Below are 24,832 nucleotides of genomic sequence, written 5' to 3'. Positions count from 1 at the left end.
CCCCTCTACTTTGTTAAGTCCTCTGCCAATCTGCCCTAGATGTTGGTTCCAAATCAATGGTCACAAACCTAAAACATGTTATGTGTACTAATAAGACACTGTTCTTGCCTGCAGGCACTTGCAGTTTAGGGAATTCAGACTATTTAAATATGGAAGCATATAAGGTACGCAAGTAATGTCAAGGATGGTGAACTCCATGGTGATCGATCACTTTTGCTGACTGATCGTATTAACGGCAGAATAGGTTTTTACTAGGCACACAAATGTTGGGAGGCTGTTGAAGGCAACAGAGAAAGTACAGATGTACAAACTAATGGCAGAGGGTTGTGAGGTATTAGGGGAGTTACAAGTTCTAGCATTTAGTACAGTGAGTGGCGCAAAGTAAGTAGTAAACAGTAATACTGAATGAAAATAACCTTAGTTTAGCTGGATTTTTTCTTAAGGCATAGTCAAAAGGGAACACCTAAATTCGAAGGTCACCCAGACATTGAGATAAATCTGTGAAAAACAAGCCCTCACTTTAAGGAATCGCTAGTGAATTTTGAAGGCTGTGATGAACTTAGGGTGGTCATAGCAACAAGCAACCTTAAACCTCCAGTTTTTATATTAATGACAACATGAAAGGCTTCACAGAAAAAATGGCATGGCCATTTCTAAGGATTAAAATCTATTTACTTCTGTTTCTACTGTCCAATGCAAGATGCATGGAGTTTAGTCAAAAGTAATTTCTACAAAGCTACAAGAAAAATCAACACCCACCACCAAGAGACAAAAGCAATCAAGAAATGGAACCAGACTCCCTGACACAGAATTTTAAATAACTGTGAGTAATACATTAAAGGCTCTAATGAAAAATGTGTTTAACAGGCAAATTAGATGAGTCATTTGGTCAGAGAGATGGAACTGTGAGAATCAAATGGAAATAATAAAAAATGAACAGAGATGAACAAAACCTTCAACAGGCTCATAGGTATACTTGACGCAGCCAAGGAAAGAATAACTGAACTTGAAGGTAAGTCAATAAAAAGTAGCCAAACTGGAACACTAAGGAGGGTAGGAGTGACAGCAAAGAATAGATCGCCCAAGAGCTGTGGGGAAAGATCTGTTGTCCCCACACATAACATAGTGGAATCCCAGAAGAAGCAGAGAAAATGACTGATAAGAAATATCTGAATAAATAATGGATAATGACAACAGAACATAAATCTATAAAGCTTAATACCAGGAAAGATTTTGTTAAGACATTACATAGGAACAAAATGGGGAGGGGGGGACTGTCTCTCTGAAATTTTTCATAAAAATATTTTTCAGAATTGATAGAGAAATGACTCTCAAAGAAAGAAAAACAGAAAATACATTGCCAGAAGACCCTACTCTAAAAGAAATGTTAAATGAGGTTCTTTAAGCAGAAGGGATGTGAAACATAGCATATACTCGGATATGCACAAAGATCTAGAAATGGAATAAATGAAGGTAAGATAATTTTTCTTAACTTTAGGCTTATCTAAACTTCTGGAAGACAGCCATCAACAGCAGTATGCTATAGCAGTGTAAGTGTAGATACAGAAACAAAGGATGGGAGAGATTAGGAAACATCGTGTAATACCTTGTTAATGCTACTTGAAGATATATTCTGGTTAATTAGAGATGTCGATTATAACCTTAAGAGTAGCCACTAAAACATTTTTTAAAGAGATGTAAGCAATTAATCAAATAAAATGGAATAATAAATCCTTAGTTAACCCAATAGAAGGCAGAAAAAGAACAAAAACCAAAGAACAGGCAGTTTTTCCTCAGACTCATATGTAAAAAAATTCAGGCAATCTGGGCAAGAGGTAACAGATCAGAAATGAGAAAGTCCCCGAATTTACCAACTGATTTTAAATTCAAGAACTTGTGTTATTTAACTTCTTAAAGTGCAGACGCCTCCACTGCTCCTGCATCTCAGTCTCCCCCAACCTCAGGCTGCCCCACCTCGAGGACCAAGCCCACCTTCCCCTCAGCCGCCGACTCCTCACGAAGCAGAACCTACTTCCTTGGACGTTGGCTTGACGATCTTGTGCCAAGTTGACCTCTTGCTGCCCCATTATGTTTGATTCCCAGTACTTCTGCCACATTGCCAAAAAATGGAATGAGTTTTAAATCATTTAGAAGAGAATGAGGAGCTCTTTGTGAAAAGTCAAGGCAGATTGTGCACTCATTTTTAATTGTTTCCTATCAGTTCAGTTCAGTCACTGAATCGTGTCTGACTCTTTGTCATCCCATGGACTGCAGCACGCCAGGCCTCGCTGTCCATCACCAATTCCCAGAGTTTGCTCAAACTCCTGTCCATCGAGTTGGTGATGCCATCCAACCATCTCATCCTCTGTCGTCCCCTTCTCCTCCTGCCTTCAGTCTTTCCCAGCATCAGGGTCTTTTCCAGTGAGTCAGCTCTTCCCATCAGGTGACCAAAGTAGTGGAGCTTCAGCTTCAGCATCAGTCCTTTCAATGAATTTCAGGACTGATTTCCTTTAGAATTGACTAGTTTGATCTCCTTTCAATCTAAGGGATTCTCAAATAAGATGAGTCCTATACTTTAAAAATAAATCTATATTTTTATATAATTTTATTTATGAATGTGCTGAGTCTTTGTTGCTGCAGGACTTTCCTCTGATTGCGGTGAGCGGGGCCTAGTCTCTAGTTGTGGTGCGTGGGGTTTCTCATTGGGGCGGCTTCTCTTGCTGTGGAGCAAGGGCTCTAGGGCATGAGTTCATAGTTGAGACTCCCGGGCTTTAGAGCACAGGCTCAGGAGTTGTGGCGCACGGGTTTAGTTGTTCGACTTCATGTGGGATCTTCCTGGATCAGGGACCAAACCTGTGTCTCCTGCATTTGCAGGTGGATTCTTTACTACTGAGCCACCAGGGAAGCCCCCAGTCCTATATTTCTTCAAATGTGTTTGCAAGATAGCAGGAATACAAGTTAATTTTGCAAGATAGTTAATTCTTCTGTTGACACTTTTTGTCTGTGATTTTAATGATCTTTGCTAATAGACAAAAGCTCATCTACCTTGCATGCTTCATTATTTATAATAAGATCCTAAAAGGTGAGGTTAACCTTGGATTTATTTCATGAAAGTTATAAAATTTGCTATAGGAAACTGGATCTATTGCTGTGGCAGATATATCAAGAAATCAAACATTTATTCCTTTATAAAAAGCACCTGACAAAGGAGGAAACAATAAAGAGGTTGAGTAAGATTGGCAGTTTGAATCTTTCGGGAAAGTTTTTCCATTTTATCTAAGTGGTCAGATTTTTTGGCGTAAGGTTCACAGTATTCCCTTATCATCTGCTTAATAACTGTAGTGATGTCATCTCTGTCATTCCAGGTATTTGTAACTGGAATATTTTCTTTCATGTTGTCTGAGTGAAGATATACTGGGTTTATTGACCTTTTATATTTGTTTCCTATTGATTTCTATTCTTTATTTCCATTATTATGCTACCTTTGGATTTCATTGCTCTTCATCTTCTAATCTGATAAAGGTGAGATTGAAGCCATTGAGAGCTTTATTTTACAATTTAGTGATGTTTCTTTCTAAGTAATGTGTCAGCTGCTTTCCATGTATTTTGATATGCTGTTACAAGTTTCAATCCAAAATGCTTTCTATTTTGCCTTTTCTTTTAACCTGTGGGTTACTAAAAATTGTGCTGCTGCTGCTAAGTCGTGTCAGTTGTGTCCGACTCTGTGCGACCCCATAGACAGCAGCTAGTTATATTCAAATATTTAGGAGTTTTCCAACTATCTTACTGATTTCGCCTGCCAGAGATGAAACGAGTGAAAGCACAGCTGTGAGCTACGAATCTGAGGAGCCTGAGCACCAAGTCCAGCGTACCTGAGGCTGTGACATACCTGCTCTGCATCTTTCATTTATAGGAGCTAATAAATCAGCTTTTTCCTGATTTGAATTGGGTTTCTATCAGAGTCCTGATTACAGTTGCTTTTATTTGTAAATTTACTGACTTTATATACTCCCCGAGTCTTCATGAAAGGTAAGGATTTAATTCATCCCACCAAGTGGCTTATAATAGCTCCTCTGATGTGTTTTAACTTCAAATACAACTAACCTACATTTCTTCTATCGACTTTAGACAGATCTCCTGAATCCTCTCCATATACCATGAGCATACTGCCCCTTATCCTTGCTTCAAGCACTTACTTCCCTGTCAGCCTCCCACCATCCAGTCTATCAGCTGTATTTTGCCTTTATGTTATTAAATAGATATTACACGGTGTGTGTGTGTATATATATATAATATATACACATACATACACACACATAGACTTCAGTGATTTGTCTATTTTAAAGCTGGAAATAAGGGGCTTCCCTGTGGCTCAGCTGGTAAAGAATCCACCGCAATGCAGGAGACCTGGGTTTGATCCCTGGGTTGGGAAGATACCCTGGAGAATGGAAAGGCTACCCACCCCAGTATTCTGGCCTGGAGAATTCCATGGATGATACAGTCCAGTCCATGGGGTCTGTTATACACATACATGCACACATATACAGAGACTTAAGGGATTTGTCTATTTTAAAGCTGGAAATAAAATAGCATTAGATCATTATCACTGTATAAATATTCTCGTAAGAGTCAGAGCCAAGCATTGTTGAAGATTACATTTCCTCCTCTACAAGTCCAGTGTTACGATCCCAGTACTCAAATTTTTTTTCCCATATTCTGTTTCCAAAGTCATGTCACATTTTATGGGGCTTGCTTTATATTAGGACCATGGTATCTGGTATGGCTTCTCCTTTGTTTTTTCCCCAAGCCAATAATTGTCTGTCTGTCCTTCTGACAAATGTTTGTTTTCACCATATTACAGAAATCCTCAAACTCTGTGTTTTCTATTTAATGTAACCCATCCCTTCCTTTCTCCCTGAAGTTTCTCTTCACTGACTCCCTGGATATCTAGCCTACCAGAAATTTGGTCTGATTTTTACAGTGATCATCCTAGTCACCCTCAACACCACTTTACTAGGTTAGATTCTGTTTTTTCCCTTTTCCATCCAGATTTTGCTAAAGCTAATCATTCACTGCCCTATTGAAAGACAAGTGGAAGTAAACTGAAGCAAACTGTATATACAGAATATCAGTATTTGGCCTCATGTTTCGCTACTGTTCCAGTGTAAACCTCTAGATTCAAAGCAGTTTCAAGTCCTAAGTTGGAAGCTGCTGTTCTGTATTCTACAAATCTAATATTGCTCACCTGAGGGAAGGCTAATGCTATCTCGATCGTTATTCTTTATTAGGAGAAATTCACATTTTTTTAAAGCTTTTAGGATAGTGTCCTCTTTAGTGTTACAGAATTCCACAAGCATATTTCTGGGTGTTTTTTAAAATTTTTTTCTATTATAATATGGTTTTTGCCAGTTCAGCCTGCCCAACATTCAAGTGAGCTATTCCTAGCTGAGAATTCATAACTTTCTTCAGTTTAGATTCTTAATCATTTGACACATTCTTATTTTCTCTATTATAATTATTTGTGTGTGTGTGTATGTGTGGTGGAACTCATATTAACTAGATGGGCCTTCTACTAGACTTCGAAGTCCCTTTTTCTTCCAAATTTATGAAATGGAAGAATTTCCCCAACTTTCTTTGAAACTTTCTTTTATAACAGTAATTTTTTTTTTTTAGGAGTTGTCTTCTTTTTGGTAGCTTCTCATATTTGCTTTAAAAGTGTAACATCTATTCCAGTCTCAAATGTACATTTTTATTCTCATTCTATAACTTCACCTGCTCCAGGTTTAGTCTGTCTCTTAGTCCTCATCATGCTGATACTCTTCTATCATCTGTGATGATCCTCAGCTGTCTGTTCACATTTGAGAATGATACTGTTTGATTCTCCTAGGTAGACAGTAGGACTTTGGTTATTCTCACTATCTAGGTAGACAGTAGGACTTTGGTTATTCTCACTATAGATCTGTTCCGCTGAATGAAGTGATTTACTGGGATTTCAGTGTGCCTGGGAAGGGCTGGAGAGATGATGAGAGTCTCCAAATTCCAGGAAAGGTTTCAACTTAAGATACCAACTCTCATTCTAGTTGCTGTAGTTCTCCACAAGTTCACTGAATTTTTTCATAGTTTTAATGACAACATTCTTATTTAAAACATTACAGATAATGATAAATCTACCCTCTTGACCAGAATGTCCAATTCCAGGTCCCTCCGCAAAACACAAATTGGATATGTCTGTTCAGGACTTATTTCTGTGTATTTGCAGTTATAGAAATGTATTAGAAATGTATTTTAAATATATAGTCTCTTATTAATCTGCAAATTTTTAATCAGTGCCTTTTAGTCAAATCCTTATATTACCAGTCCATCCTTTTAAACTAGTGCCAGTATTTCTGTATTGATGGAAATTTAAGTAGCTCTCAGTTTCATGTACTAACCATACTGCCCTCTGAAGGGATTAGTTAATGTTTTAACAACTTCATTGCTTCCAAAGTGGTACTGATAAGAGTAGTTATTTCTCTATACAACTGCCAGGTTTTTAAAATTAGATTATTTAAATTTGCATCTCTTACTACTAGCAAGGCTAAGCGGGGACTCAGTGTCAGCGGTCTGCATTTCTTCTGACTTATCCATTATTATCCTTTGTTCATTTTTATTCTCCCTTGGTTGTCCTTTACCTACTTATAGGTATTCTTACATCCTTCCTTTAGTATTTTATTACAGCTTTTCCCCATTCTGTTTCTTTTGTCTTTTTAAAAGCATGCTGCAGTCCATGGGATTGCAAAGAGTTGGACAAGACTTAGTGACCGAACAACTTTTGATACAATCAAGTTGTTCATTAATCTTTACTTTGTGGCTTTCATTTTTGTCTAGTTTAGGAAGATGTATCCAACAGCAAAGTCATAGGCATATCCTATTATGTTTTCTCCCAATACTTTAACATTTAGGATTTTATTCACCTAGAACTAATCTTTCTGAATGGTGTGAAAGACGGATCCAATTTACTTTACTTACAGACGAGTGCAATGGGAAAGCTTTGGTAGGGATACTAACATAACTTTCACATAAAAAATCATATAAACTGTCTTGTCATTGTTACCTCCAGCCTCTACACAAGCTAACTTAGAGCATGAGCTTCTCTAGGGACCTTTGGACAGACTTGACTTGCCATTAGTGAAATCCATCAGGCAGACATTTCAAGTCACAGCTGTTTCTGCTACATTTCATGAATAAGCACTTTTTTCCCTTTTGTTTTTAACAAAATTTGATTCTTTTCTGATACCTTTTATCTGTTATAGGATATGGTAGGGTAAACTCGTGTTTAATTGCAAAAGAAAGCCTTGAAAATTCTGATATTGACAAGTCACCTTTACATCAGTACACAGAAGTACCTCCTCTGCTGTGCTTCTGCAGTGCAAATTTTATCAATCCGGTATTGAAAGATGGTACTTCACTTGTTTAGCTTGTATTCTGATCCTTTTGAGAGTCGGTACTTAGCATTTTCATCAGTTATCTCTTTACACTCCTTACCCATTAGGGAAGAGGTGTCATTTTCTAAATGATTTGGAGGAGTACTTACATGTTAAGGATATGAATCTCATAGGTTAAACATATTTTACTAATGTTTTCAAATTCTAATGTTTAAAAACCTTTTGTACTATCTTTGACTATATAAAAGCTCATTAATGTTTTTATATAGTCAAGAATCCATGTGTGTGGTTTCTGGATCTCATGTTGTATTTAGGGAGATTGTTTTCCATGACGATGTATGGTATCCTCTAATGACTCTGTTTTGCATTTGGATGAAAGAATGAGACAGTTGTTTTGTACAGAAATAGCTGAGCAGAACCTCATGTACCAATACTGTTAAGCTACTGCAGTGAGCTTTCACTTTATTATATGTTTCCTTTATGTGTATGTCTGTTGTGTGTTTGTGTTGCTAAACACGATGTTTCAGGCCTTGAATTCTTAGGATTCTGTTAGGTACAAAGAATCAATAGATTAATTTGGGGCTTACTAACATCTGTATAATACTGAATCTTCCCCTACAGAAGGATAAAATGTCTGTTCTTCTCATCCTCCATTAAACTTTATTCATTTTCTTTGTACTTATAGTCACATGAGAATTGGTTCCAGCACTGATTGCACGAAGCCTTCAGGAGTCAGGAAGTAATAAAGTGTAAAACAAGTCAGATGTAAGACAACAGGCAGTAGTTTGAACTGTGGAAAAGTGGAAAACAAATGCCCATCTAAAGGTACTTATTTTAAATTTCACACAAATCAAACATGTTTATGAGTTTTGACTTATAGTTTTGATTTCTTTTCCCTCTGGTCTTGGAATTACAGCTTAGAAACTAACACCTTTTCTATTTAAATGACATGGATTTAACATGATTCATCTACCTGGAATTAGGAACGTGAGTAAAATTTTGTTTTCTAATCTTCTTTGGTTATTGATCTTTTAAAGTTTTCTGTCTTTTGAGGACTATATTGCCTTTGTCTAAATGTAAATGACGAATACATCTCAGTAAATTTTACTTATTACAATTGATGTTTAACACCTGGTTTCTTAAAAGTGTTGAATATATAATGAAGTTAATTTTTCTTATCAACAAAATCATATTTCCTTGTTTGTACTGAAACAGAAGCAACCATCTTAACTCTATCATCATGAACTCCAGCATTAACTCTACTGTGTTGGATGCCCTTTCCACTCAGCTTCAGAACAAGGGCTGCTCTTTCTACTCAAAAGTCTTTAGTCTCCTGGGTCTTGAGCTGTTTTGTTATTTCACCAATAATCACTGCTAAGATGATCAGGTCTTCTTTGTATACAGTTATCTTTTTATTTTACATTAATGTTTATTGATTATGCTAGGCACTGTGCTGAGCAATTTACATGCATTATCTCATTTAATCCTCCCATTAACTTTTGAGGTAGTACCATTATTATTTCTGTAATAGAAATAAAAAGACAAGATGCTTACAAGGGACAAAATGTTTCTCCACAACTAGAGGGCTAGAAAATGGAACAGTAAGAACTGGAACCCTGATCTAGTTGTTGCTGCAATATGAATTCTGAATTTTGATAAGTAGCCCAGGAATGAGATGGTCACATGAAATGGGACTCTGAAATGTAAAGTGGGACAAGGTACGGGGGGCAGGGGTCTTTTAGACTATTTTGAGCAATGTGCACCTTGCCCTAAGCCCTATGGGATGCCAGTGAAGGGTTTTAATGAAGAAGTGATATGGTCAGACTCTTGAAATACAAGTTTGACTGCAATATGGATTACTAACAGGAAATGGTAAATACAGGGGGGTGGGTTAGAAAGCCCTTCCCATCGTCTGTGTCAAATAGATTATTGTGTATTGGACAAACATTAATAGAATGGAAATGGATTAATGGAGTCAGATTCAAGGCATATTTAGGAGATAAAACCTACAGGTCTTGGCAGCTGACTGGACATAGAGGCTGAAGGGGAGGAAAGAGTCAAGAATGACTCCATAGTGTGGATTCTCTCATGATGAGCGAGGTGTGCTCGCTGCCTGAAAGATTTCCTGCAGTCCTTACACTCATAGGGTCTCTCTCCAGTATGAATTCTCTGATGTAGAGTTAGAGACCCACTGTAGCTAAAGGCTTTCCCACAAATGTTACATTCATAAGGTTTCTCTCCAGTATGAATTCGCTGATGCTGAGCAAGGCCTGCATTCTGGCTAAACGTTTTCCTACATTCCTTACACATGTAAGGTTTCTCTCCAGTATGACTTCTCTGATGTTGTGCAAGTGACGAACTGTTGCTAAAGGCCTTCCCACATTCAATACATTCATAGGGTTTCTCTCCAGTGTGAACCCTCTGATGCTGATCAAGGTATGCGATCTGGCTGAAGGCTTTCCTACATACTTTACATTCATAAGGTTTCTCTCCAGTATGAACCCTCTGGTGTTGAGCAAGGTGTGCATACTGGCTGAAGGTTTTCCTACATTCCTTACATTCATAGGGTCTCTCTCCTGTATGAATCCTCTGATGTACAATTAGGTATCCACGATGGCTAAAGGCTTTCGCACACACGTGACATACATAAGGTTTCTCTCCGGTGTGAATTCTCTGATGCTGAGCAAGAAATGAACCATTACTAAAGGCCTTTCCACACTCGATACATTCAAAAGGTCTCTCTCCAGTATGAACTCTCTGGTGTTGAGTCAGGTGTGCAATCTGGCTGAAGGCCTTTTTACACTCTTTACACTGATAAGGTTTCTCTCCAGTGTGAACTCTCTGGTGTTGAGCAAGGTGGGCATTCTGGCTGAAGGCTTTCCTGCATTCCTTACACTCATAGGGTTTCTCTCCAGTGTGGATTCTCTTATGTTGAGCTAGGTTTGCACTCTGACTGAAAGTTTTCCCACATTCGACACATGCATAGGGCTTCTCTCCAGTATGAATTCTCTGATGAAGAGTGAGAGATGAGCTCTGGTTGAACACCTTCTCACATTCATTACACTTCAAGAGTTTCTTTTCTACATAGACTTTCTTACGTTTCATTTCGATGGGTTTCTTCTGGTAACTTCTCTTTTGTGGCTCATGCTTATTACGTTTCTGCTTTATATCAAAGATTGTATCCTGATGGAAAGTTTGCCAGGACTTAGTATATTCATTACTGTGATCCTCATTTAGGATTTCTCTATGAGTGACAATCAGCTGACTAGCATGTACCTCCTGAGTTCCCAACTGATTCTTAAACCAGTCCTTACTTTTACAGTCTCCTCTCCAACTGGAGCAGTTGAGGTTATAACTAAGATGGCTTCTTCCCATCATCATTACTTTGGATGATTCTTCATAAATAACTTGCTTTGATGGAAATTCCTTATTTTTAAATGTATACTCCCAACCTACAAGATATCAAGAAAACAAACATCTTTTGTATTTATGCATTAGAAAAGAACTTCTAAAACACAAACTGGTAAATGAACTACATACATAAGTTCAAGAATGTAATAGCTGTTAAATGCAGTCTAACAATGAGATTATAAAGAATGAAAATGTAGGAAAATTTATTAAGAACATACCTCATGCATAACTATTAAGGTAACCCATCAGAAAATCACAGTCATTATATATATATAAATATAAGTCTGCAAACACCCTTCCTCTCTCGCCTCAGGTTAGCCTGCATTCAAGGTAAGTTCGTTAGCTTTAAAAAAGAAAACTTCATGTCAATGTGGCTAAAAAAAAAATCTATTAGATCCCCACATCCCAAAACACACCAGGTGTCATTAATTGCCATGAAAGTGTTAGTCACTCAGTTGTGTCTAACTCTTCGCTACCCCATGGACTGTAGGCCACCAGGCTCCTCTGTCCATGAGATTCTCCAGGCAAGAATACTGGAGTGGGTTGCCATTTCCTTTTCCAGGTGATCTTCCCGACCCCGGGACTGAACCTGCGTCTCCTGCATTGCAGGCGGGTTCTTTACTGTCTTGAGCCACCAGGGAACCCTATTAATTGCCACAGGCTAGATATATAAAACTCTATGGTTAAACTTTAGCAGTCTGAAAATAGTCTTCCTGAGTTATCATTTTCTGTGTGATATGTTCCACCCAAGTGTAAATTTTCAGCTGATACTCAAGCCAAGATGCCTTCATATTGAAATAAGTTTGTTTCAAATTGTTGGTTTTATTAATCTGCCATAGGCCTTTATTTGCCTTATCTTTTCCACTCCTAAATCAAATCACCTATTACTCTGTTCAAGACTTTCCAGTGGTTTCTCACCTTATCTGTAGTAAAACCAGACTTCCTATTATGATTTACAAAAGCAATGTAGCACAGAAACATAAATGTAAAATGATACAAAATTATAGCAAATAAAATCCAGGAAAATATGAAAGCATAATCCTGACCAAATGGAGTTCATCCCACAAATGCAAGGTTGGTTTCATATATGAAAATCAGTATAATTCACCACATTAACAGATTAAAGATAGAAATCATATGGTTGTCAATCAGTATAGAAGTATTTCACTAAATTTAACATGTTTATTATAAAAATTCTCAGCAAAGTAGGAATAGAAAGGAACTTCCTCAAGCTGATAAGGGCATCTAAGAAATATCTGTAACAACTTAATGGTGAAAGAGTGAATACATTTCCCCTTAAGATTGAGAACAGAGCAAGTATATTTGCTCTTAACCAATGCTATTCAACAGTACAAGAAATCCTAGCTATTTCAGTAAGAAATAAAGTTGTATCTGCAGATAACATTACTTTTCATGGTTTCCCTGGTTGCTCAGCTGGTAAAGAATCTGCCTGCAATGCAGGAGACCTGGATTCAATCCCTGGGTTGGGAAGATCCCCTGGAGAAGTGAACAGCTCTCCACTCCAGTATTCTGGCCTGGAGAATTCCATGGACTGTATAGTCCATAGGGTCGCAAAGAGTCAGAGACGACTGATCACACATGCACACATTACTGGAAAAAACTTATATCTAAAAAATTATGTATCTTATATCCATAAAACTGTATCTCTTTCTATATAGATATATAAATATAATAATTATAAGAAGCCACTACACTGGATATGACAAAATACTGCTAATAGAACTAAGACTGTAAAAAATGGCTAAATTTCAGGAATTGGAAAACAATGATATTAGGATGTCAATAATAAAACAATGATATTAGTTCCCTCTAAATTGATACATAGATTCAACACAATCCCAAACAAAACCCCAGCAGGATTTTTAGGTAGAAATGCTCAACTTCATTCTAGAATTTATATGGAAATGCAAATGATCTATTAAAATAGTCAAAGTGATTTTACAAATTCAACTGGTGTCAAAATTTACTATAAAGCTATAGTAATCAGGACAGTCTGGTACTGGTCAAAGGACAGACATACATAGATCAATGGAAAAGAACAGAGTTCAGAACTTAACCCACACATACATGGTCAACTGATTTTCAACAAAGATACCAAAAAGACAATATAATGGGGAAGGGAAAGTCTTTTAAAAAAGGGCACTGGAGCAACTGTGTATCTGAAAAACAGCCACAGACTCATACAGAGAACACACTGGTTGCCGAAGGGGAGGAGGGCTGGGGAGGGAAGGATCCGGAGTTCGGACTAGGGCTGCAGACTGTCATACAGGATGGCAAACCGGGCCCCCTGTGGAGCACAGGGAGCGACACGTGCGGACCCCTGAGCCGCTCTGCTGTACAGCAGAAATCAACACAGCACTGTAATCAGCTGTACTTCAATAAAATCATTTTAAATAAAAAATAACTTCAGAAGATATGGTGAGGATATGGAGCACACGAACTCTACTACAAATGCTGAAGGGAATGAAAATACCATCTACTTGGAGAACTAAAGTGATACATATTCCTGTCATATGACTCAGTTTTTCTACTTTTTTTTTAAGCTGGTATTAAAAAAATTTTTTTAATCCCTTTCCTGTGTTGTGTTAGCTTCTGCTGTACAGCAAAGTGCGACTACATGTGTGCATGTATCCCCTCCCTCTTGAGCCTTCCTCCCACAACCCCCACCCGTTTCTCCACTTTTAGATATTTACCTAAGAGAAATGAAAATGTATGTCCCCACAAAGTCCTGTACGTGACCACTTCATATTGCCCACACTGCAAACAACCCAAAGGTGCATCAGTAGGTGAGTGGCAAAACAGAGGTGTGGACCGTCTGCACGCTAGACTGACACTCAGCAACAAAAAGGGTAAATCACTCACACGTGCAACAGTGTGATTTTCAAAATAAATTTTGATGGTGAAGTAAACCGAATAGTATGATTCCATTTAGTTTAAATGCAAACTAATCTAAAACAACAAAGGTTCGTTTGGAGCCAGAGTGGAGAAGAATGGACTGCAAAAAGGCACAAGCTAGCTTCTGGGGTGATGGAAACATTTTGTGTCTTCATTACAGTGATGGTTTCATGGATGTAGACAGCTGTCAGAACTCATCACACTGTAATTTACATAAATGCAATTTACTGTCTTATAAAGTTAAGAAAAATTATGGATGGAAACAAAGACTAAGTAAAGACAGACTTTAGTGACATCAAGTAAAAGTCATGTAACAAGCATTTACACTGAAAATACTCTAACTTGGAACCTATAGAATAGTTTAAAAAAAAAAAAGCTATATATTAGGTCATATAAAATCCTCAACTCGTTAGAAAATAGAATTAGTAGTAACTGCTATCCTGATCAAATATGATAGAACAATTTGATCAAAATACAGTAAAACCAGAAAACTTTCTGTTAAACAAACTGTTATGTAAATGGGAATTAAAAGAAAAGTTGTCTAGGAAATGGAAATAAAACCACTAAATATCAAATACAGCTGAAACTATATTAAGAAATTAAAACCTCTAATAATTTCATTAGTGAATTAAGAGACAATAATAGTTTAAGCTTTTTTCAGTTTTTCAGCATTTTCCAACAAATAGAAACAAAGTAAATCTAAGGAATTAGTAAAAAGAAAAACAGAAAATAGAGAATTAGAAAAAGGGAGAATGATGAAGCTATATTTTATATTAACAGATATAGCCAAAAGCTGGAATTTAAAAATAAATAAGCAAAACTGATTCATGAGTAGCAACCTAACAACTAAAAAAAAAATTAGCTATATAAAATAAGAAATTAAAATAGGATATTTTATACTACAGTACAAAACAAAAAGAATTGTAAGCAATTATGCTCAGGTTCATGGAAATAAACCTGATAACTATCTAGAAAAATTAAAATTTATATAATTTAACCCAAGGAGGAAGCTATCAGGAGGCCACTTACCAGAGGACACTGAGAAAGCTATCAAAGGTCTACTTCCCTACAGAGGCCCTGGTAAAGAGTTTTTCTTCCAAACTTTAAGACTGCTGACCTCATTCCTTCACACTAACATCTAATCAGACTGTTTTCCTAGCCTCCACTTCCCTCCAGTGGTATGCTGCACTTCTTCACTAGGAAATCTTCCCATAAGATAATTCTCTTACTGTCCTAAGTCAAATTCATCTTTTCTTCTACAAACCTGTTCTTCCTTTTGACTTGTTTCTGTTAAATGCTATCACCTTCCAGTTACCCAGACTTGAAGAAAATACTACCAGAAGTATTTTTCCTTTTATGGTTTATAAACGTCAGAATTATCCTAAAAATTTAATAGAATGATTTTCTCAAAGTAGAAACCTGAATCTTGGTAAGAGATTAAGTGAATAAATAAATGAATCAGTCCATCAGTCTAAAAGGAATGAATGAGTGAAAAGGAAAAAAAAAATGCATTACTGCATCTAGATGTTTAAACACAGGATTGGAGCAACTTGTGTAAAACTGAAAAGCAAAGACAAGGAGACGCTGTGACATTTGGATCCAGAGAACAGGAAGAGGTTATCTGAGAGGACAGTACTGTGTGAGAGAGTGAATCCGAGGAGAGTTTAGTTGGGGAGCTCAGGCCAGAGACACCTCTGTCTCTTCCCAGGCCTGGAGCCCTTTGACGCTACCCAGGAAGCATCAGTTAGGAGCTGGACTTTTCAGACTAGCTGAGCTTTTCCTGGCAGGGGTCTCTCCAGCCCTGGGTCTTGCTCACTCACCAGGGCATGCTCCCCTCGGCCCCTCCTCCTTCACCATCCAGGGCTCCTTTCCTTGCTCCAGTAATGAGATCACATCCGGCTTAGAAACCGAAACGCCTGCTCACAAGAAATAAAAAGGGGCATTAGCCAGGCCCATCAGTCAGATCAAGCTGCTTGGTCACTGGGAAGGGGAGGGAGCTGAGGGCAAGGTGACGAGTTCTGGGGGTGGGGAGACGGAGCTGCATGAACATCCAACCAAGCTGCCAACTCCACAGAGCTACACTCATCTGGGGGAGCAGTAGTGAGGTGCAGCAGAGGCTCCCCAAACGTGGCACTGGAAAGCAGCCTCCGTGCGGATTCCGCCTTACAGGGAGACCTCCTCACCCAGCGATACCAGGCTCCTGTAGTTGTCCAGCATCACCGTCCTGTACAGACTCCTCTGAGCAGGGTTCAGCCATTCCCACTCCTCTTGCGAGAAATTGACAGCCACGTCCCTAAATGTCACCAGATCCTGAAATGACACAGACACGTTCCTGCTCGACTGGTGTTCTTACCCTCACATGAGTATAGTTTAAAAAGTTAAATGGCCTGTGTTCTTAGAAATACTGCATATAGTGAAATTTTCTGTCAGGATCTTGGGGTCTGTGCAACATGACTTCTCTGTGCTTAGTCTTGATACTCTGTCATGGAAAGTACACAATTTCAGAGACTGTACTGATGGAGAAAAGATACAAGTGAAAATTGGCAAGAACAGAACACTGTAAACAATCAAATGTGAAATAATTCAGTACTCAAACTACATGCTAGAGCATTTCTCAGTGTGGAAAATCAGGACAGACTGGAGCAGTGAAAAAAGGCCTCGAGGAGGAGGCAGAAACAGGGGTTAGGGTCAATTTTTATGTGCTTTTTCCCAAATTATGCAACTGAATGATCAGTGTTCCAGCTGTATCAATTAGGTATATATAAAAATATATTTGATGCTCACTGTATTGGTACTCTAAAATTACATAGAAATGTAATAAAAGCAGTAAAGAAGTTTTATGGTGATTTTGCAAAAATATAACTTAAATGTATGCCATTACAGAGAACAATCAGGAACAACAAAAGATTACATAACAGCTCTTGATAACATCACTACGTTTTAAAGACAGTTGTTAACTTACCATACCCCCTAAAAGACAAAGTAATAGTAATTTTAACCACTATTAAGTTAAATAGGGAGCATTTCAAATGTGATAATGCAGTGCATCACAAAACACCTACAGCTCTCACTAGAGAAACACACCCAGTTGTGCACACCTGGGTTGTGTGAACAAGAGTTGCTGAAATGTTCCCACATAGCTCTCAAATACCATGGTTAAATTAAGGATCTTTGTAACATGAAATGAGACCTAGTCTGCTTCCCCAAAATTAAGAAAATACAGATTCTTCCTAATGTAAGTCTGCTCCAGACTTAATTTTTTTTGGCTGTATGATCTGGTACGTGCTTTACAGGTTTGGCACATTCAGAGCAAAACCTACCCTTAAGCTGAACTGACACGCAGCTGCCCTCAACGGCACACGCTCAAACAGCCGAGCCGACCTGTCAGATACTGGAATCCTTCCACGCTGGCTGGTGAACAGCGGCTGCAAGGAGCCCCACGGGCGGCCATCCTCCCCACAGTCCAGGAGGGAGGGGACGCCCGCCCTGCATCAGCGTCCAGGACCCCATTGGGGTAAGTTCTGGATGTGTCCTGGCTGGAGGGGTCGTCAAATATGAATGTCACTCCTATTAACGTGCCTCCTGACAGAGTAGTAATACCCTTACTGAAGATGCATTTAAGCCTATCAGGGATGCTACACGGAAACATTTTTAATGGGAAGAAAAAAAATGAGTCAGTATATGAGTAACTGTCTGAGTAATGGACAAAAACGTTAAGGAAGCTACAAGTGAAGTGAAAGGACACCACGAGACATCAGTTACGTTCTCAGCTTCTATCTTACGTGCTTCAACCTCAAAAACCACTTCTTAACAAAGGGAAATCTGGGAAGTGGGTGAAGGCTTCAAGGAAGGCAACACGGGTTGGGTTTAAAAGATGAAACTTGTGCTAGATAGGACTGGGCACCATCAATCATAAATTCTATTAAAATTCAACCACTTCAATACACTCTTTAAAACTGTGTGCAAAAAAAAGTGTTCCACACACCATGTTTTCTGTAGTAGAGGCCAGGCAGGTTGTGCCAGGTAAAGTTCTTATGTTTTTTACTTGCACACACACACATGGATTCTGGGTTTTGATGACCCGACGATCATTTTCCTCTTACCCGATGAGATCTGAATACTTTTCAAATGTCTTTATTTTGATTCTATAAAACAGGAATCTTATACCATTTTGTCACCTTATTAAAGAAGCCCAGGAAATAATGTCTGGAGAGAGCCATCAAGATGGCAGAGTAGCAAGACATGAAGCCCACCTTCTCCCACAAATACGAAAGTGAAAGACAGGATTCTCACAGCAGCAAGAGAAGAACAGAGAGTTAGTTACAAGGACACCCCCATGTGGCTCTCAGGTGACTTCTCTACAGAAACACTGCAGGACAGAAGGGACTGGAAAGATGCGTTCAAAGACTTGAAAGGGAAAAACTTGCAGCCTAGGCTACTCTGATGGCAAGATTATGTAGAATAAAAAAAATTTTTTGAAAGAAAGAAAATAGCGCCTGGTATTTCTACCCAGTGTTTTTTTCCCCTTTCTAAGTTAAAAACTCAGAAGTCCTAACCCCCAACATCTACCTATCTCCTATAAGCAGTCAAAATGCACAGTATGTATTTGTTCACGTTCCCTTACACAGACATATCTATGATTACGTATTCATTTACTGATAACATCACTCTTGTTAGATGCATATTATTATCAATACATAATGTAAATCAGCCATATCTGATTTACTAACCCCTTGATTATTTTCAATTATGTCAGTCTTAATTTTTCACTATGATGTTACAAAGGTCTCTAGTTGTTGTCTTAAAATATATTCCTAAAAGTTCTTCTCTCCATTAAGACTAGGATTTCCCAACTTAACATCAGAAAAAAGTTTAAATTACACTATTCTGGCCTAGTCAGAAAAGGACGTAATGAAAAAAAAAAAAAAAAAAAATCAGGTTGGGACTGAAGTTTTGACCTGTAGTCAAAGAAATACTAATAAGTTTTTCAGGTAGAAGGAAAATGGAACAAAATGAAAAATAAAAGGAAAATGGAAGCACTGTAGCACAGGAAGAAACTCAGAGCCCCGAAACAATAACTAAATATAACATCTGCTACTGATGATATAGGGGAGTTACCTTGTTGAGAAAGTAGCAAAAGTACCAACTACAGAAGGAAGATTACAGAGGGAAGAAAGATGATCATTACAGTAAGAAGTAACGGATACATATTATCCTAAAGTGGCCACTAAAAGAGTAATAAATAGCCTGTCTGTGAGAATAGAGAAAAAATAAAACATATACTGTTTTATAAGAGGCTTCCCAGGTGGCCAATATAGGAGACACGAGTTCAATCCCTGGGTTGGGAAGATCCCCTGGAGAAGGAAAAGGCAACCCACTCCAGTGTTCTTGCCTGGAGAATCCCGTGGACAGAGGAGCCTGGCAGGCTACAGTCCTGCTCCTACTCCTGCTAAGTCGCTTCAGTCGTGTCCAACTCTGTGTGACCCCATAGACGGCAGCCCACCAGCTCCTCTGTCCACGGGATTCTCCAGGCAAGAACACTGGAGTGGGTTGCCATTCCCTTCTCCCGGGCTACAGTCCATGGGGTCACAAAGAGCCAGACACGACTGAGTGACTAACTTTCACTTTCATGTAAGATAAAGATAAAATCTTAAAAATGAGCTGAGATTTGAACAACAGTCTACATAAAGTGGGAGAGCTAGCCAGGCCATCCTCTAGGGGAAGAGAGTTAACAGATGAGGAAGGAGCAAATGCAAACGTTCAGAAATAGAGAGGAGCTTGGAACGTTTGAGGGACAGCAAGCCGACCAGCGTGACTGGAGCAGACAGCAGTGAAGACGGGAGGAAATGAGGTCTGAGCGCCGGGAGCTGGGCTGTGTGGGACGTGAGAAGCAAGGGAAGGACACAGGACCTCATTCCGTGGAGAAGTGACGTGCTCCAGGACCCCGAGCACTCTGCCCCCAGGAGCCCTTCACTGTCCTGCCACCCTTCTCACGGCATCCAGTGCTGACCCTCAGGAGTACAGCCTGCTGCCTCTGACAGTCACCAACAGTGACGTCTGCACTTCACTCCTTCCTTGGCCTCTTTTTCCTCATTCGGAAAACAGTGTCTCAGAAAACCAGGTTACTCATAATTTTCTTTCTGGCTTTATCATTTTATGAACCTAGAACTCTGGTGTCTAAATAGACTAGCTCGTAGCCACATGTGGTTATTTAAATCAATTAACGTTTTAAAATTCAGTCCTTCAGTCACACAAGTCCGTACACGTGGCTAGCTGCCACGGTGCTGGGCCGTGCAAACAAAGCATCTCTGCCACCAATCGTCACAGTGCTGCTCTGTGTGATATAAAACAAGACAAAGATGTAGCAGTTTGTGGTTTTATTTTTTGTATTTAATCTAGAGAATGTTTTTAGCCTCAAAGTATGAGGAAGAAAAAAATTTCAAGTGAACATCCAGCCCTTCTCCTCTGATTTAAAATATCATTACACTATCATATAATAAACTAGTAGTAAATTCCCTGAAGACAGTATCTATTTTTTTAAGCACAGTGTTGCCAGCACTTAACATACAGCAAGTCTTTAATAACTATATGCTCAGTGGGTGAGTAAGTATTCTCCCTTTGTACCTGTACTTGTTTCTGGACGTTATGTGCTCATCTTTTTGCTTCTCTGGCCCCCATTCTATATTATTTACTGATTTTGTTATTACAGATGTAAGCAGCCAGTTTTTAATGTATATCCAATATTCCCTCCTATCAGTCTCCTTTTTCAAAAAATGTCCTGCAGTTTTCCATATTAACTCTACTAACCTTCACAGAATGATGCTGAATATTCGGTCTGTCGCCTGATGCTAACTCAGGATATCTCATTACTCCCATGGAGTCCTACTCATTAATGCTCACCCAGTGCCTGAAGAAAACTCCTGCCTAGCTGACCCACTCTTTAATACTCAAGACACAGCAAATCCCACTCCTCAAAACCACCCTGAGCAAGAGACCCTGTCCTGTACCACAGCTAAGACTTCCCCAGCAGTCCCTGTCTACTGTCAAACTCAGGTCCGTGGAAAAGCTCAAAACTGTTGATCACATCTAACACCCACTTTGACCTCAATGAATCAAGTCCCTCCAGCGAAGATTTTCATATTCCACCAAGGAGTGTATTTTGGCCTCTTAAGACCTCCCAACTGAACACCTCACCCACAGCAAGTGCTAAACTGTTTCTTGAATAGAAGATGAAAATTCTATCTGAGAGGGGAAAAAAAAGGAAGCTCGCTGCGCTTTGCGGGTGGTGGGGGGTGGGGGGGAATCTCCTTTCACCAGATTGGAAAACATGAGGACCAGGTCACTGAATGAATGGAACTTCAGTAGAGTGGGGAATTTCAGAAGAAAAGCAAAATGTCCATGTAAAATCTGAAAAAACAAGGCATTAAGAGAAGAAATATTTCCTTACCTCGGACATGGCTTTAAGAAATTATGACAGCTCTTCTGCCCTCCTCCTTCTGGCTCCTCTCTGAGCAGTGTTCAGAGAAAACACAGCTGGAGAGGGAGGAAGAAAACATAAAATGCCAGGCCTGCCCAAAGCTCTCAGCATTGTCAGCCGAGAAAGTCTCCTTTCCTTCTGGCTGCCCTTCTCCCCACCACAGAAGTAAAGAAGAGGTGTCACTCAATTGGTCTTTGCTATCTAAATCCTTCCACCTACCTGCTTTAAGTACAGTTGATCTATAGTGTTACATTAGTTTCAAGTGTTCAACATAGTGACTCAGTATCTTTAGAGATCATACTCCACTTAAGGGCTTCCCAGGTGGTTCGAGTGGTAAAGAACCCGCCTAACAATGCAGGAGACATAGGAGACACTTTGATCCCTGGGTCAGGAAGATCCCTGGAGAAGGAAACGGCAACCCACTTCAGTATTCTTGCCTGGAGAATCCCAAGGACAGAGGAGCCTGGTGGGCTACAGTCCATGGGCTCCCAAAGAGTCCTACATGACTTAAGCAATTTAACACGCTCATACTCCATTTAAATCTCCCACGTGCTTTAGATCTCAATATGCAACATAAACTCTCTGTGCATAAGATAGCTCCTCGTTTATAAGAATAACAGCACCCTTCAGAGTGGCACTGCCAAGTAAGGGGTATGTCCCCCTTCACAAGTAAGGGTATTCATCAGTGAAATTATCCAAGGCTTCATGCTCAAGCAGCTGAGCCCAACCGGGATCCAGATCTGCCTCCTTAGTCTCTTCACTAGAGGATGACATTGAAGGGAAATGTGTCCCCACCCTTTCTACAAAGATGAGATTAAAAAGCTACAAAGTGAATGCCTCAGAGAAAGCATCTTTACACAGGGTAGCCCGCACAGGGCTGGAGGACCCTGGACCAAAGAGGACTTCCTGCTTCTGGTCCTGGCTTATAAAACACACCGGAAAACCATTCGCTCAACTTTTCTAAGAAATTTCCTCGGGGGGTGGGGAGGGTGTGCAGGTGCAGGGACATGCAGAAACTGTCACCGCAACTCCCTAAGTTACGAGTTACTGTCCACGAACTCCCCCGCCTTGGCGAGTACAGCGGCAGTGGAAGGACCTTCGGTGCCGGAGGAGGTCAAGGCCGGCGCTCAGGGCTCTGCCCGCCGGGCCCGAGGCCGTGTCCTCCCCAGCTCTCTTTCTTCCGTGAACTCCATCTGTCTTCCTCCATCTCGCGTCTGCCCCACTACACAGAGCCCCCAGTCCCGGGGCCCCGGCGCACACACACTCACACACACGCCCCACCGCCCCTCGTGCTGGCGGCTCCCCGGGCGCAGCCTGCGGGGACGCACGGGCACGACGCTGTCTCTCGCGTCCTTAAACTCTCTTCACACACGGCCGCGCGCACTCCCACGCGCAAGGTCACGCACACAGGGGCGCTGTCACGGGCTGTCACACACGGCCAGACTCGGTTCACACGCAGTGACACGCTCGCTCTGCCCACACACGGTCACGCACACCCTGCCCCCGGCTCCCACCGGCCCCGACGCCCTCAGCCGCCCACCCGCCCGCCGGCCGGCCTGCCCACGCGCCGCGCAGGACGCCTCACCTCTCCTCGCCCGGCGCCGAGCAGCCCGCGGCCGGGGCGGGGACTCGATCTCGCCGCGAGCGGCGGTCTCACAAAGGGGCCGCGGCGCCCGGGCGGGCAGCCGGCGCCGGCCGCGGGGGCCGCCGGGAGCTGGAGTCCTGTACCGGTCCCGGGGCGGCGCGGAGCATGCCGGGACTGCCGGCCCCAGGCGCGGGCAACTTCCGGCTTCGTCCCCTCGGGTCGTCTCTGCCGCGCTCCCGCAGGCCCGGCCTTCCGACCCAGAGCCGACCCGGCCCAGCCCTCAGGCCGGCGGACCCATGGCCCGGCCGCCGAGTCCGCCTAGACCTGGATGGCCGGCGTGAACTGCGCAGGCGCACCTCGCTCGCATCGCCGAGGCGTCCAGAAACGCTGGGCGCGCGTGGCGGCGGGGCTGTGGGGCGCACGCGCCGTGGCCGCGTCCGTGCGGGCGCCGCAGGTGGGGCTCCGAGCCGGCGCTGGGGTACCGCAGACGGCGGGGCGGGTGTGCGGGCCACGGAGAGCGCCGGGGCTCGGGGCTCTTCCTGTAGCCCCTCTGTCCTCCCGAGCCTTTCATTTGCCACTTACTGAGGGGCTACTGTGTGCCAAGCAGGGCTTTCCACATGGCTCAGTGGTAAAGAATCCGCCTGCAAATGCGGAAGACCTGGGTTCCTTCCCTGGGTCCGGAAGATCTCCTGGAGGAGGACGTGGCAACCCACTCCAGTGTTGTTCCCTGGAGAATCCCATGGACAGAGGAGCCTGGCGGGCTAGAGTCTGACAGGAGTGAGCCACCAAGGACAGCACAGTTCGCCGAGCACTGTTGCAGGCGCTGGGGACAACTAGGAACGTGCCAAAATCGCCATCCGCGGAGCTGAGGTTCCAGTGTGGGAGAAATTTAATAGGAAAACAGATACTGATAAATACTGGGAATTGATACACGTTATAAAGAAAAGCAGAGCACAAGGCCATTCTTTCAGTACTTGGTTCTTTAACACCCTCTTGTTCCTATTCAGCGTGTGTCTGAAAATGTTTAATAAACTCCTAGCTCTCGTCCAGTCATGCCTCACCTTTTCTGAAATCGCGTTATAGGATATGGAGCTTCAGAGTAACTTCTCATCAAAGGAACCAATGACAAAAACCTGGAAATGTTTATATGGAAGAAATGTACAAAATGCAAATGTTATATTTACAAAGATATTGAAACACTGTATATAGTAATAACATGTTGAATATAAACAACATGGTTAAAAGTAGAGAAATAAATACATTTGTTTGAAATTATAAAACTAATTGTGTGATACTGAAGCAACCTGTATTTCTGGGGCTTTGTTTTTCTTAAAGGGGGAATTAATCTGTTACAACTACATTGCACTATTGGAAAGCTGTTCCTATATATAAAAAAGTAAAAGGAACACAATCCACAAAAACTAGTTGGTTTTGTGTTTTAACGTTGAAATTCCGACTGTACCTAACCTCTGGCTTTCTGAAACAGTGCAAACATGCAAGTTAAGACGTATCAGTAAACATGCAGGTTTTGCAGCCTTTCCCACATTTCACAGATGTATGAAGAATCTTGAATGCCCATAAAGATGTATGGGCATCTTTACCTTGAAGAAGATAGGTGATAACATTTTTTTTGTTGTTTTCAACTATTACCTTTTAAGCTTCTGTTGGCAGAACCCTCTACAAAGCTTGCATCAAAATTTACTGTGACTTGCATAAAAAACAAATTTATCATTTTCAAATCAATAATCAGCAGATGTCTGCCTAGCACATTAAATTTAATGGAGTAGTCTAAGTACATGATCTTGAGTACTAGAGTATAGAATCCGAGACAGAAGGACCCATTTACTTTGCTCTCATTGTCACAATGAAGATATATTTGTTTTTTCATGGATTAATACTGGAGCAAATTTAAGTCTGTACTCTATTTTGAGTTAAATTTTATAACAGGCGGAGGTCGAAGTTCTTTTGTTGCTGTGGATGTCCAATGGTGCCAGCATTATTTGTTGAAAATGCTATTCT

General features: G+C 40.8%; 1 protein-coding gene across 4 annotated transcripts; it reads right to left on the bottom strand.

The window, feature by feature from the left end:
- Positions 1–1,517: 1,517 nt before the first annotated feature.
- ZNF583 (zinc finger protein 583) lies at positions 1,518–22,952 on the bottom strand. Of its 4 annotated transcripts, XM_070387044.1 has the most exons (6): positions 22,814–22,933; positions 21,448–21,627; positions 21,199–21,284; positions 15,935–16,061; positions 15,572–15,667; positions 1,522–10,876 (listed from the first exon to the last, which is right to left on the bottom strand). In XM_070387044.1, the coding sequence occupies exons 3-6, from the start codon at positions 21,205–21,207 to the stop codon at positions 9,417–9,419; spliced, it is 1,692 nt and encodes a 563-aa protein (XP_070243145.1). In that variant the 5' UTR covers positions 21,208–21,284; positions 21,448–21,627; positions 22,814–22,933; the 3' UTR covers positions 1,522–9,416. The 4 variants fall into 4 exon arrangements, with proteins under 4 accessions (XP_070243143.1, XP_070243146.1, XP_070243145.1 ...); XM_070387045.1 differs by lacking the exon at positions 21,448–21,627 and having other exon boundaries at positions 1,519–10,876; positions 15,945–16,061; positions 22,814–22,952; XM_070387043.1 differs by lacking the exon at positions 21,448–21,627 and having other exon boundaries at positions 22,814–22,952.
- Positions 22,953–24,832: the final 1,880 nt, after the last annotated feature.

Source organism: Bos mutus, chromosome 18 (assembly GCF_027580195.1).
Source record: "Bos mutus isolate GX-2022 chromosome 18, NWIPB_WYAK_1.1, whole genome shotgun sequence".
NCBI lineage: Eukaryota > Metazoa > Chordata > Mammalia > Artiodactyla > Bovidae > Bos > Bos mutus.
Note: the sequence above shows the minus strand (reverse complement) of the source record. Positions and strands in the feature narration are given on the sequence as shown.

Coding starts and splice junctions, on each gene's coding strand:
- ZNF583 (XM_070387042.1), bottom strand. CDS start 13,784: ATGGAATCATACTATTCGGTTTACTTCACCATCAAAATTTATTTTGAA. Junction 10,877..13,549: donor TACATTTTCATTTCTCTTAG/GTAAATATCTAA, acceptor GATATCTTGTAG/GTTGGGAGTATACATTTAAA.